Consider the following 20,474-nt stretch of genomic DNA (forward strand, 5'->3'; position numbering starts at 1 on the left):
CCATAAGATCAAACACTAATGTATCACTGAGACATGCCTAAGTGCATGTGAGATCACAGGACAAGGAATTGAGAGGATTCAATATGAAGCTGTGCAGTAGCTCTTAAGTTCTTTCAGGAATCTGATAATGTGTGACTGAATTTTATTTCCTGGAAGTGACTTGCAGGGTATATACTTACAAAAGTCCAAGTTTTACTTAAAGGGATTATACAAATATAGATATTTCCTTTCAGAGATGATGAATTTTTTTAAAAGGTTAAATAGTCTCCTATTGTATCAGCAAACAAAATTCTGCAGTATTATGCTTTGTGGTATTGTACTGGAAAGTGAAATGGATGACTCCTTTGGTTTTAAACTAAATAAAAGTGAGCGTTCTCAATTACTAATAAAACCTTTTGGAATATAGTATCTGGGGGGAATGGCAAATAACTCCTGGTGACCTGTTCTCTTCGTTATGTGGTATGCTAGGGTGCAAGCCATCTATGTTTTTGATGTGGCCAAATGTGAAGTCCTACATCTAGGAAAAAAAGAACGTAGGCCATATTTCAAGGATGGAGTCTTCCATCCTTGGAAAAACAGTGACTCTGAAAGGCGTGGGAGTCATGGAGGATAATCAGCTGAATATGAGCTTGCAGTGTCCAAAAGGGCTAATACTGGGCTGCCTAAGTCGGGGAGTGTTGAGTAGGAGTAGGAAAGGTCTGTTATCACTGTAGTTGGCACTGGTGTGACCACTAATGGAATGGTGTGTCCTGAGGTGCCCACTTCAAGAAGAATGTTGATAAATTGGAGAGGGTTCAGAGAAAAGCGAGAATGACCTGTAGGAATAGAAAATGTCTTTACAGTGTACTAAACTAGTGTAGCACATGGAAGAAGGTTCTTTGACTACTTGTACACATGTTCCACGTCTGGTGTGCATGCACCCCTTGTGCTGGAGATCAGAATTCTTTAGCAAGCCCCTGCCCCTTCAAGAGTAAAAAAGAGGGTGGAGTGATCAACTCATCCTCAGTCCCTTTCAACTGCTTATTCCTGTAAGATAGACCCAGTTAGCGGTGCCTCCTTTTTTCCAGTCAGATATTTTATTACTATTTTTCTAGATGTGTATTTTATTATTATTTTGTAAATAGTTCATTACTTAAGCTAAGTATTCAGTGTAGCATGTTAAGTAGGTTTTAGCTTTCTCAAAATTTGTTTGCCTTGTTCAGGGGGCAGGGTTCTAGCATGATGTGGGGATGAAACCCACTGTGCTTTAAATTGAGAGTTCTGTGGTGCTGTTAAGATCATTGATGACACACATTCAAGGTATCATTATTTTTGTGAGGTGTAGTAATTTTAGTTTTTTTTATTTAAAAACAACTAAATGTAGGGACAACAGAATTTGTTCATTTTAGAGAAAGCTATGAGGGTAGTCTTAGAACCAAATGACAGACAAGATCCCCTAGTCCAGGACAGTCCTCAGTAAAATGTGTCCTGGCACATTTCCAGGGTTCTACCTGTTTCTTCCTCTGGGCTGCAAACAGTGATGGTCATTGCTCCACTCGGAAGTGCAGAGGAAAATCGCCTCAAAAGACTTCCTTGGAAAAGAAAGTGGATCACCCTTCTCTGTTTCCAGGAAGAAAGGGTGCTCTCAGAGCAGCCCCTGTCTCTTCTGTTTGGCAGGAGGTAGTTTGGAAAACTTGACAACTGGTGTTCCTGTTTATCTGCACCCAAGCAGAACACTGCTGCTAGCACCTCCTGTTCTTGGCATCAGGTCAGCAATCTCAGCTGCCTGCAGCATCAGTTTGTTCTGCGCCCAGTCAGTTACAGCCTCCTATAGGGCTGACTTGCTCAGTGCAATCATCCTCAGAAGCTGCTGTTTGTGCCTGTGTCTGGAGTCTGCTGCTACTGCTTCTAATACATCAGCTCTGGCTCCTCAAGCAATAGAGCTACTAATGCTAGTAATAATTTCGCCAGTGCTGGCTTTATTATTTGCAGGTCAGTTTATGGAGCAGTACCACTTGTTGCCAAAGCATACAGCGCACAGTCAGTTGATGGTTTACAGGCAGCCTGATCTGACCTTATTAGGTGTTTCTCTTAATCAGGAAGTGCTTTCTAGGTCAGTGGGGGTTATTGTGGTAAGTCTTATTCAATGGATAATTTTCATACCTTCACACAAGCAGCCCCCCTGGCTCCTTAAAAGGAGCATGGGTATTCCTCTTAAACCTCTTTTGATGGTTGGAATGTTTCATTCTCCTGTCCTTCCGTGTGTCTCTTGTATGTTAGTGTCAGGTCAGACGTGGGTAACAACAGATGTCAGTTCAAAATCTCCTCCCCGCCGCCACTCCTCAAGCCACATTTGTTTTATCTATATGAACAAACTGCTTGGCCTCACTGGCCCCTGTGACCATATCCTAAATCAAAACCTCCTTCAGCTTCAGTTTTTAGGGTTAGATCTTTTTCTCCCCAGGATCCACCTATTATGCAAAAGCATTCACAGCAAACTATACATATTACTGAGCCAGATTCTTCTCCATGTCAGTCTCTGCATGAACGTATGCGTCAACAAGTTCCTGAAACAGTTCCAGGGCATATTCCATCCTCTTCTTCACAGAATGAGGCTCTGGTTCTTCGTTAGATAATTATGGGTTATTTCAAGCATTGGGTGGCAGAATGGTGGAAGCTTTGGAGATCCTGGTTCAGACTGTTGAAGGAAAAGGACATAAATTATTGGACATTTGGCATACGAGAGGCTTTCCCTTCCTGTTATGGCAAACTACAGCTTCTATACCACCCACTTACAAAAAACTGAAAAAAGGTATCAAGTACCTTTGACAGGCTTAGAATATTTCTATATGCATCCTGATCCATGGTCTTTGGTGGTGACCACAGCACAAGAGAAGTCAAAATGTAAGTCCTTCAGGATTACTCCGAAGAAGGAGTTGAAAAGATTGGACTTTTTAGGAAATAGGTATTCGTCTGCTAGCCTTCAGTTTGGCATAGTGACTCTTGTCACATTGATTACCTTATGTGGAGCAGAGTTACTGAGCATGTTGATAAACTTTGACTAGACCTTCAAGAGGAATTTAAATCTTTGTTTATGGAGGATCAGTTAATAGATATAAAACCTCCTTACAAGCCTCAATTGATGCTTCTGATAAGGCATGAAGATTTGTGAAGGCTTAGTCTTCTGGGTTGCCAAAGGATGTTCAAACTATATTGGAAGACCTCCCCTTTGAAGTGAGTATTCTGCTTAGATGACTTGTTAGATGCATTAAGACTGGTGCCACGTTACGGTCATTAGGTATCTACATTTGTCAATACAAAAAGCAGTTTTAATATCCTACTTAACCAAGACAGCATTTCGTTACTCATTTCTATCATCCTTATCCGTGAACATCAGGTTTCTATAAGAGGAAACAATATATACATGGACTGAGGCCTTAATTGACTTTGAATGCTTGAATAAATCATTTTGATGTGTACATCAAAAGATACTAGTCAATTTTGGAGGATCTTGATCGTTTCCTACTGTTTTGGGGAACAGGTGCATTATTTCCAGGAAGTAAGGAATAGTATCATTAGTGATAGATGGTGTATTGGGCATAATTCTAAAAGGTACTCAAATCAATTCCAAGACATGTCTAACTTTTCAGGGGTACTTCTTGTAAGTCTGCTTCAACAAGATATTGTTTATTTCTATTGGTGAAAGATTCAAAGGTCAGGCTGTCTTGACTCTCCCTCTCTAATTTGGGTGTTATGCTTCATAAAGTTTTGATGAGGTAGGCAATTTAGAACTCCCAGTTCATATTTAGATCACACTGTACCAGATCACAGTCACTTCTGCAGCCTCTGTTAGGGGGATTACCTATAGATATATGTAGGACTCCTATTTGGAGTAGTGTTCATACTTTCATTAACCATGACCCACCCTCCTTGACCTGCTATTGTCAAGTCTAATACCCTAGATTTAATAGTGGTGCAAGAACTGAGGGTCGGTTAGTTGCTCCAACCCCTTTATGCCCGTAAGAAGAGAGGGTATCAATGTTATAAGGAGAGCAGATGTAACAGTGGACACTGATGGCTAAAGTATTACACTCTCCAGTAGACGGGACACATGAACACAAGAAGTGGAACATGTATCAACAACATAACTCAAACTCCAGTTATTAAAGGTATGTAGCTTGCCTTAAAGGGGTAATTTGATCACCCGCTAGATGGATTCTTGACTCTACTAGAGCAAGGTACAACAATATCCATTGACTGAGTTTATTGAGCCTCAACTTCTAGACTGGAAATAGTGTAAAGATTTAACTTGGGGGGGGGGGGGGGGACTAATCATTGGAACAAAGGTTGTGGTGGAGTCTCTTAACAATTGTCAGTGATAATCAAGATTGGATTTTTTTTTCTAAATGATACTCTAGTTCAAACAGGAATTAATTCAGATGTCATGGGGACTGTGTTTTTGCATAATGACAGACTAGATCAGTGGTCCCTTCTGGCCTTAGATTCTACGAATCTTAGAGGTTGTTTGCTATTAGACTACACACAAGTATATTGAAATGCTGATAGCCATTTTCTGAAGTTTCTCAATATACCATAAAAGAGTATGTGAAGTGACGACTAGGGGTTCCTCAGCAATTGTATCTGTTAGTTCCATAGAATTAGTAGCCCTAAGCTGTCTGAATTCTGATGTGCCAATTAGAAGATAATGGTTTTAATGTTTTAGTGGTGTTGATCCTAGGATATAAGAGACGAGGTAGGTGAGGTAATTTTTTCTTATTGGACTAACTGCGTTTGGTGGAAGGGGGGGGGGGGCACCCTTTTGAGCTTCGCAGAGCTCTCTTCAGGTCTGGGGAAGGTAACCAGTGAGTTTGAGCTAAATGCAAGTTGGGACAGACTGTTAAGCATAAGAGGTTCATGTGTTGTGAAAGACCACTTAAAATGAAAAGGGCATTAAGGGTTACCAGTAAGTAGGGTGTGTTACAAATTATTGTAATGAGCCACAAAGCCCAGTGTCTGTTTCACCAGTGGTTTTTAGTGTCTAGCAGACACTCTGCTAGGTAATGTAACTACTAACTTAGAAGCTAATTTTGAATGAGGTCATTATTTTTGATGGTTTGTTCATAGGAGGCAAATACATTGTTTTAATCATCCCTTCCCACATGAATTGTATAATAGATGACTGACTAAGACACCAATAACTTAGAAATAGTATACATGAAGAGGTTTTCCTTCATGTAAAATTGATTACTTGCAAGTGAGGAAGCTTTTAAAGGGGAAAAGAACTCTTCATCTCTCTTTTTGGTGGCATCAAAAAGCTGCTTGTAGAATTTGTGGTGATCAGCAAGTTACCCTAAACAACTATCTGAACACTACTTGCCACTACAGTCTTGATTCAGTTGGACTAGATTTTTAAGTCACCATACTTGAGGTTGAAGATTGTTAGCTAAACAACAAAATAAAAAAGGTAAATTTCAGTTTGATATCAATGCATATTAATACTTAGTTGATTATGAAGACATGCTGACTCTTTTTGTTCAAATTTAATTGTGCAGGCAAGTGCTTCGTTGTCTATGGTAGGGGGCCTTTTGCTCTTGGAGGCTACTGCTGTCAAGTTTTCTCTTTATATTTGAATACCATTAAGCTAACCTGTGTACTTGCCTGCAGTGTGCTCCATTCAGTGTACTTGTTATAAGGAAGGGTCACCAAAGCTTTGGGCTGCTTTCAAGTGCTCTACTCTTCCTTATTTTGTCAACGTAACTAAACTTCTGAAGTTTGCCCAACCCTGTTAATAGCTTAACTCTGCTACGCTAAAATTTAAGACACCAATCATGATAGTTGTCTGTATCTTTTAGTTATGACTTCAGCCTTCTGAAATGACCAGATGTTCAAAACTGCTGGTTCACTTTCTGTTTCAAACGCATTGGATACTTCACAACCTTGTATAGGCAAGACTCTTGTAATGTGCCTCAGAAAGGACTAAGGTTATGCTGGGAATTGCTCAGATGTCAGCCTAGAACTAAACTGAGAACACTTCAACACTTTGAACTTGTACTTGCAGAAAGTATTGTGCCTCGCTGATTCAAAAAAATCCTGAATGTGGACTTCTTAAAGCAACTACATTTTAAGAAACATTACTACAGAAGCAACTTGATGCTACTTTAACTAAGCGACAAGCTAGTTTTCCTGTGTGTATCTCCAGTGCACACTGAGGCTCCTTTGGAGGTGGAACTAGGGAATACATACTTCTGTAGAAGCACTTTGGTTTTGTTTTCTTTCTGGACAACAACCTTTGTTCTTAGCTACTAGGAGAAACCACCAGATATGTCAAATATTCTACTGCCAGTAGACATGATAAATAAGCCTGAGGCACCAGGACCTAATAAAAGGCTTGATTATATTTCCAGTCAAATGATGCAATGTAAAGTTCTGGGACGGAACTGCTGACTACATGCAACGAAGTATTGTCTCAGTATCTTCAGTGGTGATAAGGTTACATGGTGTAGAAATGTTTACTTGTTAATCAGGGTTGCGGTTAAATTGCCTGAGTCTTGAGATCAACTGTAAACTGTTCAGAAACCAGTGCCTCGAACATAACTGATAGCTTTACTTTGACATGAGTGGTAAGACTGGGAATGGAAGAATCAATACTACCAAAGCAGTTAGACAGGTGTGCTGTGACAATGTGGTGTGGCAATGGGCACCTCACAAGGTGTCTGAATATGGATGTGCACAAACATTGCATACTGACTTGTGTGGACCCTGCTGGTATATGCTGAAATGTCCCTATTTGGTAATTAGTAGTGTTTCAACAGTACTACATTCACACGCTAGGGAACTTTTAGTGTGCATTTTACCATGGTCCACACAGGCCAGTTGATGCACATCAGGTTCTGCATTTCTCTGGTGTGCATTACAGCATCCTGTAGACAAGCCCCTTGCTATCTATTCCAGTTCAAGGGGGCATGGCTGAACAGTAGGAATAAACTTTAAATGTTAATGGATCAGCCCTTTTTTGAAGCCCAGTTTTAATTTACGAATCTGGAGAAGATCTTTCCTGCAGGATTATCTGACTTTTTTTTTTTTTTTGGAAACACTAGAAGTTAGTGATTCAGTAGCATTGTTTATATAAAAGGATATTGATGCTCTGTCTAGACTGTTAGTAGGCTAGCTTGGTTGGTTTGTTATACCACTTAAATTTTTTCCATTACAGAACGTTACCGTTTTTGAATAATTTACACTAGTTAATCTCTGCAGGAAAATCTGTTTAAATGACTATTTAATGTTTAATAGCACAGTTCTAGACAGTGTAGTACAAAATTGAAAGAGCCCCTCTAAAATTTAAGTGTAATGTTCACTTCTCCTCTCAACGGATAGAAGAAAATCTGTCTTTCAATACAAATGAGGGTGAAGTAACTTTCGAACTTCTGCCCTGTTTTCTCAGCTGTAGTATTTTTGTTCCTGTCTGCTTGAAAAGAATTTATATTGAAGCACTGCATTGAGGCTTGGGTATAAGAAGAAAAAAGCGACCTGGAAAATTGCTAGGCTTTTTAGTCACCTGGAAAGAGCTACTTTGTTCTTTTTTGGTAATCATAACTGTTACTGTCCCCAGCATACTGTAGGTGCAGTATGCTCAAACTAAAATTTCATCTTGAAACTTGAACCTTTCAAAAGTTACCCTTTCATTTTTTTAAAAAACATAACAAAACCATATTTTTAGTATTCACATGTTTAAAATCTAATATTTAAGACAAAATTGCATTATGGAGGCATCAGTTGCAATTCAAAAGTTAAAATTGAGTTGACTTTGGTACTTGAATCAGGAAGTCAGCTGCTTAGGTACCGAGTACAACATATTGTAACCCCAAATTACAGCGTTTTAAGGATAAGTCCAGAATTTCTGCGGTTTTCCAAATAGCAAAACTTAAGTTTTCCTATAAGAAATACAGCATGCTAACACACACTTTTGTTTATCCCAAATAATTCTAATGGCATTACAGACATAGCATACTTAGGATGATATTCTAGCTCAGTCACATGTTGGCTTCACTTGAAGATTTTTAAGGATTAGTAGTCATGGTCTACAGTTCTTCATGACTGAAAGTTTATGCTTGAGCAGGACTGACAAATATTACTCTTCAGTGAGCTTTGTCAAAGTGGCTGACTTCATATTCTTAAATACAGGATTCCCTTCAACACAGGGATTCTCTTTCCTGCTTTAGTGTACTCTCCATCACAGTGATCCTAACACTGATAGAGGTCATGGAGCATGGTCATAAAATAGAACATTACCAATAAGTGAATGAAATACTTTCTTCCAAAATGATGACAGCTTCTCGTTGTTTGAACAGCAGGAGTGAAGCCAAACTTCACTTAAGGAATGTGAGGGCCTGTCATAACTCCCCTGTAAGGATAACATCAGGAAATTTTATTTTAAAAAGCCAGTGTAAGCTCAGGTTTATAACCACCGTTAAGCAGTAAAGGTGCTTGATTGTTGGTTGCTGTTGCTGGTTGATTGTTTTAATCTGTTAAAAATGCCTTATCGGCTTCTTTGTATCTTTTAACGTTTGGACTTAAAAAGTTAAACCATAACTCTGGATTTCCTTAGTTTGTAACAACTGATTTGGGGGCTAATTAGAACATGCCTTTCCCTTTTGAGGTACTGATGTGCGTTCACAGTCCAAACTCCATTTCAGTGTCGTTCGTTGTCGGACTTTAGCGGTAGTAAGCATTGCTTTTACCAAAGTTGGGAGGCTGATATTTTGAAATCCTGTACAGCAGGGCTGTCCAACACCTTGTGTAAACGGCAAAATTTAGTGTTTCGGGTAGGGGCACGGAGTACAAATGTATGGCCACAGTCCCCTCCGTTCGCAGTGAAAGTTGCCTTGATGTCAGTGGCAGGCTTTTACGTAACTCTTTGTGGTACAACACAGTGCCTTGATGCATAATAAGTGTTAAGTTCTCATTTACCTTACTTTTGCATTCAGCGTTGCATATTCTTCAGGACAATTGGCTTTTTTCTTGCCTTTTTCCTTTTCCTCATACTTTGTTTTCTTTCTTGTAGCAACTCTCAGTTCCTACCCTTTTTATCCATTTTGTTTGCTAAAATGAGCAATTAAACAGTTTGGACAGAAATGTAGTGATTGGTCTTCAGAGTAGCCACTCAAACTCCATAGGACGAATAAGGATAACAATAGTTTATTGTTCTGAGTCCAGGTTTCATGTGATCTACAGATTTAAGACACCACAAGTGCTTGAATTAACATTGCTAATTTTAAGTAATTTTGAATATTCTCGCATGGTAAACCTTCCTTGTGAAATAGTACCAGGAAAAGTAAGAGTAAGTCTTCATGTAGAAGAGACATAGCAGATTGCATAAAGTAGATGACCATATTTTTGTTAACAGCTAGCAGTACTCTTAAGAGCCTACATTCATTAGGGGTGCTTGCTTATTTTGAAACTTCATAACCATTGCTGCTGCTGATACAGAACTAGAAAGTTGGTGCTGCTGGTGTACTGGATCTGAAATCTGACTTGAAAACTTAATTTTTTGTCCTTAGTTTGAATTGATAACTTTAATACATTTGTGCTCTGCCATTAACTTATAGGGTGCTCGATTACTTTAAATAGTTGAAGCTCAGTTATTGAGTGTACTGAAGTGTACATACAAGTGCCTAACATTGGAAAAAATCAAACTGCTGATATGTGCACTGTAAATGCTGCACTTTAAAACTAGTTTCAATATTTTAGGTACAGTGACACAAGAAATTTGGCATGGCCCTTGCGGATGAGCTCTGTCTTAATTTCTAAAACTATTTGTGCTGGGTCCTGAACACTTGATGAAGTTGCAAGTGTTGTATTAATAAAAGCAGCAAACTGTCTGGCCCACCCAAAGAAGTTAATTTGCAAAAGAGTGGATTTGGGACTAGGTGCTGCAGACTGGTGTGAAGGGTGGTAGTGTTGAAGAATATTAAGCAGAAGAAAGAGGATGAGAGGTGAAAGCAGAACAGACTCTAGCTGAGGTAAGACATTAACAGTTCCGACTGGCTAGTGCAGTGATTCTCAACCTGTTGGCCGCAAGCGGCCCAGTCAGCACACAGTCGCAGCCCATGTGACATCCTTAGGACTATACAGTTAGTGTGTATTGTGTGTGTATTGTGTGGATGCAGCCCATATAGAGAGCTGCATATGTGGCCCACAATGGTAAATAGTTTGAGAACCACTGGGCCATTGCCTTTTAGGAGCTTCTCTGAACACTAAAACAAGATAGAAGTTAGAGGAAAGAGTGTCTTTGTGGTGGGTGACATAGATTCAATACCTGACTTTGCCACAGACTTATTGTATGATATTGGATGTTTTATTTGCACTCTTATCAATAGATGGTGGCTAACACTGATTTCACCATAGACACATGAACTGACCAATATGTTCAAAATTTATGGACAGGCGAAGTAAGAAAAATTCTACTTAAGAACTTTAGTTTGATTTTAAAAATATTTAATTTGTTTTTGACATGTGACTAACATTGTCTTTAATTATTAAAAGCTTCAACTGTTTAAACTTGAACATCTGATTATATAATTGTCTGACACCCCCAAAATTTCATGCAAATATGAAAAGTTGATCTTAAAATATTTTAAAAAGTAAATATCCTCCAATTATAAAAACATAAAATCAATTTCTGCCAAATCTCTTTACTAGCATTGATGATGATGAAGTGTGTTCCTCAGCATGGGAACCCAGGAGCTGGCTTTCTTCTTCTGTGCGCTTCTCTAAAACCTGCCTCCTGAGAAGTATAATGCAATAGGGTAATCAACTAAAGTTGTATGTGAAATACCAAAACACAGCAAAAGGCGAATGTGCCTTGAAGTATGATTCTCCTGTTTGATGAGACTCAACTAACATAACACTTCTTTTTGTTTTTAGGTGCCTTGGCGGGACCAGTTGTTGATCCACATGTAACAGCAGTTTGGGGGAAGAATGTCACCCTGAAATGCATAATTGAAGTAAATGAAACAATAACACAAGTCTCATGGGAGAAGATACATGGTAAAAGCGCACAGACTATCGCTGTTCATCATCCAGAATATGGGTTTTCTGTTCAAGGAGAATACCAAGGAAGAGTATCATTTAAGAACTACTCACTTACCGATGCAACTATCGTCCTAAACAATATAAGTTTCTCTGATTCAGGAGAATATGTATGCAAAGCAGTTACATTTCCACTAGGAAATGCTCAGTCATCAACAACTGTAACTGTATTGGGTATGTTTGCTTCTTAACATTTTTATTTTTTATTCTATTTAAAAACACAATGCTACCCTTCGCCGCCCCCCCCCTCCCCCCCCCCCAAAAAAAAAAAAAAAAAACACCTTCATAGACCTTGGCCATGGAGACTTAGTGTATGGCAAGCTGAGGTGTGAATCTACAGCACACTAGCATGCCACATATTAATTGACTGTTTACCTTCCTACTGTGCACTGAAAGTTCTGTAGTAGGTTTTAAAAGATTGCTCTTTCAAACGCTGTTAGTGGGCTCCAGCTTCTAAAGGAAGGGATCTAGTGTCCTTAATGCAGCAATTTGCAAAATGCTGTAACTTATTCTTCAGCCTCAAGTTTACTTCAAAAATCCTCTTGGCTGACTTAGAAGACAACACAGAGCAGTTGTTGTAATACAGCATTCGTTGACTCAGGTGAAGCTTTTTTTCTGTAGATGTAGACCCAGCCACAAGGGGTCTAAAGACTTTTTGATTCTAAGTCATTCTTCGTGATTTGGGGTGGAGTTACGTGTATTAAATCACAAAATCAAAGTGCTCTATATCAAATAATCCAAAAGAGAATAGTGTGTGGATTTTTTTTTAATTTATGTAATCAATTGGGTCTGAGGTACAAGAAGGAGAAAATAGACATTGCGTGACTAAACTCATACACTGGGTAGTGATTGCTGAGTGAAGAGATGCTCTGATGGGTTACAATAGGCTGAGATGAAATTGTTGCTACTTCAAATGCTTGACAAATATGTACTAAAATACTACAGTTTTAATTAACTTTCACATACCAGTATGTTGAAAATTAAGTGTTAGCATATGAATGGGAGACATTTCAAACATTTTTATTTATAAGCTTCCTTAAACTTCAGAAACATTTACTTAAACTAAAGGCAGAAAACAACTTAACAAAGCTTGTCCTGAAATTTTGAATAAATAACATAGTAGTTGACTTGGATGGAAAAATCAATACACAATTTAAAGAAGCTCTGTTAAGGATGTTGCAGGTGTATTGATTTGATGATACTAAATGACCATAGGAAAGCTTTTGACGGTGAAATAAGTAAATGGCTTTGTACTGTTTTGAAATGTTTTATGGCTCATTAAAGGATGGGGGAGGGCAGTCCAGCAAATATGAAGTAATTGTTAATTTTTTCAAAAAAATTGGTTACTTAAAATATTTTAAGTAAAAATTTAACTGGGACCTTGTCTTACTATTCTGCATTCTAATGTTTTCCTATTTATGTTTGATATTCACTCCATGAACAATGGTTAAATGAGTTTAGTTTAATTATAAATTACTCATTAGAGTTTTAGTTAAAATTACTAGAGATCCCTGCATTGGGGGGGACGGGGAATGTAGAAAACTTACTCACCAGCCTGAAATGAAATAATTCGTTTCCAATTCTTCACTCTTCTTCACAATAACTTCACTCTTGGCTATAGCAACTTTGTTTGTAAAAAGAACAGCTGTACTTAAACAAAATACAAATATTTGATAAAACCTCTATTAGTATGACTGAGAAATTTCTGAAATAGCTGAACAATGTATCTTTAACATTGTTGCTTAAAATGTTTAGTTTTAGTACACCTAGGTAAGTTTTTTGTGGCAATGACTCATAGCTCTAGAATTAATTTTTCAAGTTGGAAGTTTTTTCTGGTATTTGTCTCCCACTTACTCTATTAGCACAGTATGTCATATTTCTGCTTCTGAGAAATATGGACAATATTTTTCTCTTTGTGTGATGCTATTTTTTACAGCTTGAATTTCAAGGATCACGTTTCTAGTGCCCCCACCCCAAAAAGAGCCAAGAGACACTACTTTGCGCTGGCAGAAAGGGCAGATATCCTATTCATGCATTGGGCCCCTAATTCATTGATCATTCAGGTGGCTGTGGAGTGAGCTTGTCAGCACCTGCAGAAGTGCACCCCTCTGAACACGAGGTCAAAAAGATTAGGTCTCCTGGGCAGGAAGATTAGGCCTCCTTTCTCAGCAGGACTACAGTTCTGCATAGCTAATTACCAGGCTCTGCTGGCTAAATATGACAAACTGCCAGCCAGCTGTATGTGCTGATGGACAAGCTCTCTGTGGATGACCAAGCCCAGTTCCAGGCCATAAAGAATTAAGGGAAATTGGTGGCAAAGGTGGTCCTCCAGGGTCCGGTGGATTGAGCTGACACTGTATCCCGTTCTTGGCCCTTAAATTCGTGAAGTGCAGGGACTCATGACTTTAGTCTTCTGGTATCCCAAGTGAGGACCAAAACACCATCGAGGAACTCTCTTTCGAAGAAGCCAATCTTTTAAATGTGAAGTAATACACATTGGAAAACATAATCCCAACTATAAAATGATGGGGTCTAAATTCTCTTATTGCTCAAGAAAGAGATCCTGGAGTCATTGTGGATAGTTCTCTGAAAACATCCACTCAATGTGCAGCAGCACTCAAAAAAGCCAATAATGTTGGGAATCATTAGGGAAGGGATAGATAAAATGGAAAATATCATATTGCCCCTTTATAAATCCATAGTATGCTCACATCTTGAATACTGCGTACAGATGTAGCCGCCCCATCTCAAAAAACATATATTGGAATTGGAAGAGACAGAAAAGGGCAATTAAAATGAATAGGGGTATGGAGAAGCTTCAATATGAGGAGAGATTAATCAGACTGGATTTGTAATCTTGGAAAGAGAAGATGGGGGGGGGGGAGGGTATGACATGCCTATAAAATCATGACTGGTGTGGGGAAAGTAAATAAGGAAGTGTTATTTACTTGTTTTCATAACAGAGAACTAGAGGACCCAAATGAATTTAATAGACTGAAGGTTTAAAATGAACAAAAGGAAATATTTCTTCTCACAATACACAGTCAACCTGTGGAACTCCTTGCCAGAGGAAGTTGTGAAGGCCACGACTACAATGGAGTTCAAAAAAGAACTAAAGTTCATGGAGGATAGGTCCATCAATGGCAATTAGTCAGGATAGGTAGGGATTGCTGTTTGCCAGAGGCTGGAAATGGCTGATGGGATGGATCACTTGATGATTATCTGTTCTATTTATTCCCTCTGAAGCACCTTCCATTGGCCACTGTCTGAAGGCAGGATGCTGAGCTATACGGACCATTGTTCTGATGTAGTACAGCTGTTTGTTCTTAAATGATAAAATGAACGAGTCTCTGCATTTCCTGAGGACTCATGCGTGCCCCTCTGTGGTCCCTGGAAATCTACATCCCAGCTCCCAGGAGAAAGCACTAGTGGTAGCCCTTCACACCATGACTGCCTACTGCCTACCCACCCTTCTATCAATGGCCACTGGAACCCATCAGAAACAGAGGTCCCGGAGGCCTGCTTCCCAGCCTCAGCCATTACCACCTCCTCAGCCCTTTTCCAGCTGCAGGCTGAGGGTCACTTTTGACATGTGGGTTGAGATCTGTGAACCACCTTCGATGCCAACTATCTTGCTGCCTGTCATCTTGGGCAGTTGCCTTGCCCTCTTTGCCTACATTTGAGCAAGATCATTTTGGACAGTTGAATATTGGAGAACATCCATTATGGATACTTGATTAGTTTCTTTCCTTCTCACTTTATTGCCCTCCCACATGATCTCCTTTAGGTGTTCCCGTCCACCAACTGATTCTTCAACAGGTAACTGATTCCCTGCTTCTCAAGGGTGTGATACAGAGCATCCGCCTGAATACCAGGGGAAAGGATTCTACTCACCATGTTGCCTCATCCCAAAAAAGAGTAGAGGCCAATCTTGGATCTTCATCAGCAATATATTCATCAGGAAGCTAAAATTCCCTCAGTCCAGGATGGAGCATGGTTTATGGCTCTTGACGTAAGACTTATACTTCATATGGACATCACCCATCTCTCAGGAAGTTCCTCTGCTTCATGATTGGGCACCACCTCTTCCCAATTTCACATCCTTCCCTTTGCTATAGTGACAGCACCACGGGTTTTTACGAAGGTGTTCATCAGTAGATGCCCAGATGTGATGCCAAGAAAATAAGGTATTCCCTTATCTGGCTGACTGGCTTCTAGTGGGGCAAATTTAACAAGAAGTTGTCTCCATGATCTAGTCCCTTCAAAGCCTTCTGGCCTTTCTAGAGGTCTGCATGAACAAAGGTAAGTCCATTTTGTCACCCACACAGATGGTAAACATGAAAGGGGCAAAACTGGATTCCGTCTCTGTATAAGCCTTCCTCCCAGCAGACCATTTTTGCATGACGGATGCCCTGATTGCCCGCTTTCGCTGCAAGCCCTGCATCATAGTCAGTCAGTGACTCTCTTGAGGCGCATGGCAGCCTGCACCTATGTGACACCTCTTGCGAGATTCCACCTGTAGTGCTTACAGGCCTGGTTCCACTTGCCCTACGAGCCAACCGGTGAACCTGGAGTTGAAATGGTCCCTGTTCCCTTTCAGATGTTCTAGCCTTTCTTGCTTGGTGGTCCGATCTAGCCATCATGATTGGAAGCTCCTTCAGTCCTCCCACATCAAGTTTTACCATTGTGACAGATACCTCCCCTTATGGGATGGGATGCTGACCTAGATCTCCACACAGTGGAAGGTACCTGAATTCTGTAAAAAGCCAGAATATACATAAACATCCTGGAATTTAAGGTGGTCTGTCTCACCTGTAAAGCCTTCCTTCCTCTCATATGCACTCTCCACATACCGATCATGTTGGACATCACCACCATGATGGTCTCTATCAATAAGGGGTGAGGGAGGGATGCTAGGTCTCTCTCCGTCTGCTCTGAGTCAGTCAGGCTGTGGAATTGAAGCATCAGAAACTAGATGACCATATAGGCTGCATACCTCTCCTGTTGCTCATAATTCCCTAGCAGACACACTGAGTGTGACTCTGTGCATAGGCCACAAATGGAAACTACACAATGTAGTTCTAACAGACCTCATCACACAGTAGGGTACCCTCCAGTGGAACCTTTTTGCATCACTAACAAATCAGACGCTCCCTATATACTGCCTGGGGGAGGGTGGAGGTGATGCTCTTCTGCTTGCTTGGACAAGCAATCTCAGAATTGCCTTCCCCATATCTCCATTCTCCTGTTGTCTCAAGTTCTCCAGAAAATTTCCTGGGGCAGAGCCACCACTGTTGTCCTACACCTCACTGGTCCCACTAGTTTTGGTTCACAGACCTGAAGCTGTCCACTGGTCAATCTCTGGTTATTCCCAGATCTTCTTACACAGGACCAAGGCAGGCTTAGGCATCCCAACCCGAGCGCCCTTCATTTCATGACATGGTGGCTGGATGGGTGTCTAACATAGGCCATGTATGTTCTGCCCCAGTGAAGCAGATTCTTAAACAGAGCAGGAAAGAGTCCACTAGAACATGGCAAAATTGTGTCACTTCCTGGAGTAGGTCATGGCTGCCGCCACCATCACCGTCCTGACATCATGACCCTCCTGGTTGTCCTAAATAAACTAATGTTACTCCATACATTTTGCTTCCATCTACTCCTCTTTTCCTCCTTCCTTTTTCCTTTTCAGGGACCTTGTCTCAGCAAATGCTCAAGAGATCGAAGTTGTCTCTTAGGTGTAGGGGCTTTGGAAGTTGTTCCAGCCCAGCATAAAGGGAAAGGATTCTATTTCAAATGTTTTCTGATCCAAAAAAGCCCCAAACAAACCTCTGTATGAAGACAGATTTTTTTTTCCAGTCTTCAGCTCTTAAATAGCTGTGTGCAATGCAGAAATTCAGGATGGTAACACTTGCACCTATTTTCCCCCTGCTATATTCTGAGAACAGGTTTTTGGCTTTTGATCTTCAGAGTGCATATTTCCACATTGTGATTTACCCCTTCCTTGAGATGTATTCTTAGTTTCATAGTTGCAGTAATTACTTGCTTCCCATCTGAGTTGTTTCTGCTCTGAAGGTATTCTTGAATGCCAAGGCAGTAGTAGCTGCCTGGGATGGTTCTCTTTCCATGCCTTGATGATTGTCTGTCTGTTCAGGGGCCACTTTTACAGCAAAGTTGGCTCTACAGTATAGTACAGTACAGCTGTGTTCCTTTTCCACACATCAGGAGTTCAGTTAAAACTAAAAAAAATCCACTTTGACCCCATTGTAACCCACTTCATAGGGTTTCTCTGGGTGCCATAAAAGCCAAAGCTTATCATAGATTTGACCGTAAAAAACTAAGCTTAAAAATTCAAATAAGTCCAAATGCTGTCAAGAAATTGTCTAGTATTGCGAAGACACGTGGCAGCTTGCTACTTGGCATGAAGCATCACTAACTTACTTTCTCTCTTCGAGTGATTGCTCATATGCATTCCAATATAGGTGAGTGCGTGCCCTGTGCACGAGTCTCCGGAAGCTTTTCTACCCCTAGCAACTGCCGCGGGTCGGCTCCTCCGCCCCCTGGAGTACCACGCTCATATCTCGGTATATAGGGCATTGCCGACCCCGTGGCCCCCAGTTCCTTCTTTCCGCCCGTGACGGTCAGTGGAACGTCTGCCCCTTGCTTTGCAAGTAGCAATCTCCGTTCCCGGCAGCACTGGTTCAGTATGCTGCTGGACCTGTCCATAGCCGAACCAATACCACTTCCGAAGCGCTACGACCTGCTCTCCCAGGACCAGGGTTGCCTTCTGCACCCGGACCTGGACTCCCTCCACCTGACTGCATGGAGGCTCTGTGGTTGACAGAGGGGGAGAGAGCCTGTTCAGCGCAAGTTCAGCAGGTCCTGCTAGGAAGCAGGAAGCCTTCCACTCAGGTGCTGTATAAGTCTAAATGGAAGTGCTTTACTATTTGGGCGGACTCCCGGGGCATCCTGCCCAGCTCTTCGCCCATTCAGGCGATTTTAGAGTACCTACTCCACTTAAAGATGCAGGGCTTGGCACTGGCCTCCCTCAGGGTACACCTGGCGGCCATATCGGCCTTCCATGTCCCTTAGGTTCCTCAAGGGAATAGAGAGGTTATATCTGCAGGTCTGTGACCCGGTACCTCTCTGGGATCTGAATCTGGTCCTCATCGTTTTAACGGGACCCCCCTTCGAGCCTATGGCTACATGCCCATTGCTTGTCCTTTCCTGGAAGGTAGCCTTCTTAGTAGCCATTACATCGGCCGGAAGGGTCTCCGAATTAAGAGCTTTGACCTCGGAGCCCCCATATACCGTTTTCTACAAAGACAAAGTGAGGCTGAGACCCCACCCAGCATTCCTACCTAAGGTGGTGTCTCAGTTTCACTATAACCAGGACATCTTCCTCCCCGTGTTTTTCCCTAAACCTCACGAGTCGGAGGTTGAGCAGAGATGGAACTCGTTGGATGTCAGACGGGCCCTGGCCTATTATATCGACCGTACAAGGCCATTCCGGAGAGCAACCCAACTGTTCCTGGCAGTTGCAGACCGGATGAAGGGCTTACCTGTCTCCACCCAGCGCATCTGCTCCTGGATCACCGCCTGCATACGTGCCTGTTACGACCAGGCGAAGGTGCCACTTCCAGGGACTGTGACGGCACACTCAACCAGAGTCCAGGCCTCATCGGCGGCCTTCCTGGAGCGTGTGCCCCTGCAAGACATCTGCAAGGCAGCCACCTGGTCATCGGTCCATACCTTCACATCTCACTATGCCATCATGCAGCAGGCGAGAGAGGACTCGGCAGTCGGCAGAGACGTCCTAAGAAGGGCTACTCACCAGTGACTCCTACCCGCCTCCAAGGTATGGCTATTTAATCACCTATATTGGAATGCATATGAGCAATCACTCGAAGAGAGAAAACAGGGTTACTTACCAGTAACTGTTGTTCTTCGAGATGTGTTGCTCATATCCATTCCAAACCCGCCCTCCGTCCCCACTGTCGGAGTCGGCAGAAAGAAGGGACTGGGGGCCACGGGGTCGGCAATGCCCTATATACCGAGATATGAGTGCGGTACTCCAGGGGGCGCAGGAGCCAACCCGCGGGGGTTGCTAGGGGCAGAAAAGCTTCTGGAGACTCGTGCATGGGGCGCGCACTCACCTATATTGGAATGGATATGAGCAACACATCTCGAAGAACAACAGTTACTGGTAAGTAACCCTATTTTACATTATCACTGCTTCCAGGGATGGCTCAAAACAAATGCAGTCTAGACAAGATGGCATCTGTCCCTCATTGAGTATTTGATTAACTTGGTGGAAGGACCCGTCCCAAAGTATGTGCAGGAGTTGTCTTCACCCAACCTCTTGCCATCATGATAACTTCAGATAATTCTTGATGGGGTGGGAGCGCACATAAGTGGGGGGACACTGCTCAGGGCAAATGGTGTGCCCAGGACTTAAGAGCAATCAGGAATGTCTGCATACATCTTTTCCCTTCATTAGAAACCATTCTGTCATGGTCATGACAGACCGCATAATCTTGTTCTTACGTACCTCATCAAGCTAAGGCTAAGATGCTGTGCTAAGCATCTCTCTTTGTTGAATTAGTGAAGTTATGGAACTGATGTACAGTGAGTCACATGCTCATTTCAGCCTTTTACCTTCCAGGCTTACAAAACACCAGAGCCAACTACCTGAGCAGGCAGTTCTCCCAGGGTTGCAGGTGGGATCGCTCTGCTCAGACTAGGGCATATTTTCCTAACCTGATTCTTGGAAGTGGACCTTTTTGCCACCGCTGTGAAGAGTATGAGAAATTTTGCCTGGGGTGCAGTGGGTGGAGGGAGGTCGTCATCAGTCCCTAAGGGACAAATTTCTCCCATGTTGGACAAAGGGCCTTCTCTTTGCATATCCATTGACTGCTGCCCCTGAAGATGCTGAACAAGATTAAACAGGCCAAAGCCAGGGTTGTCCTAATGGCACCAACTTGACCAAGAGATGTTCCTTAACTTGTCTCACTTTGTCTGACATTCTCCTCTCAGTCATTCCACATTTGTTACCCTGCAGTTTGGGGCACTCTTTCTTTGTGAGCTTGGCTCCTTGATGGTTATTGGGGAATAGAGGTTTCTTGCTTGATGGAGGTACAAGAAGTCTTATTAAGTAGCAGAAAGGTCTCTACCAGAGCTACTTACTTTAAATAGTGGAGATTTCATCACCAGTGTGTTCACTGGTAGCTTTTGCCTACCCATTCCCCTCTTTGCTGTTCTTGATTATCTTTTGGAATCAGGGAGATCAGACCTCAGTTTGAGTTCTGTCAAAGCTCTGGTGATAATCACAACTTTTCATTTAGCTGTGGAGAGGGCTTCGGTATTTGTCCAGCACACAACGGCAGGGTTCATTAAAAGACTGACTGATA

The 20,474-nt window shown here is 41.7% G+C and overlaps 1 protein-coding gene across 3 annotated transcripts in view; it reads left to right on the plus strand.

Moving 5' to 3' along the window:
* The window catches only part of NECTIN3 (nectin cell adhesion molecule 3), a 104,602-nt gene that overhangs the window by 29,185 nt on the left and 54,943 nt on the right, over positions 1–20,474 (plus strand). For 2 of the 3 annotated variants that reach the window (XM_067546219.1, XM_067546218.1), the window contains exon 2: positions 10,903–11,241. In XM_067546219.1, coding sequence (XP_067402320.1) covers positions 10,903–11,241 — 339 coding nt within the window. The remainder of the gene's footprint in view (positions 1–10,902; positions 11,242–20,474) is intronic. The other variant, XM_067546220.1, reaches the window with a different exon arrangement.

The sequence above is a fragment of the Emydura macquarii genome, unplaced genomic scaffold (assembly GCF_026122565.2).
Source record: "Emydura macquarii macquarii isolate MOO-44397 ecotype Brisbane River unplaced genomic scaffold, CSIRO-AGI_Emac_v2 contig_1119, whole genome shotgun sequence".
NCBI lineage: Eukaryota > Metazoa > Chordata > Testudines > Chelidae > Emydura > Emydura macquarii.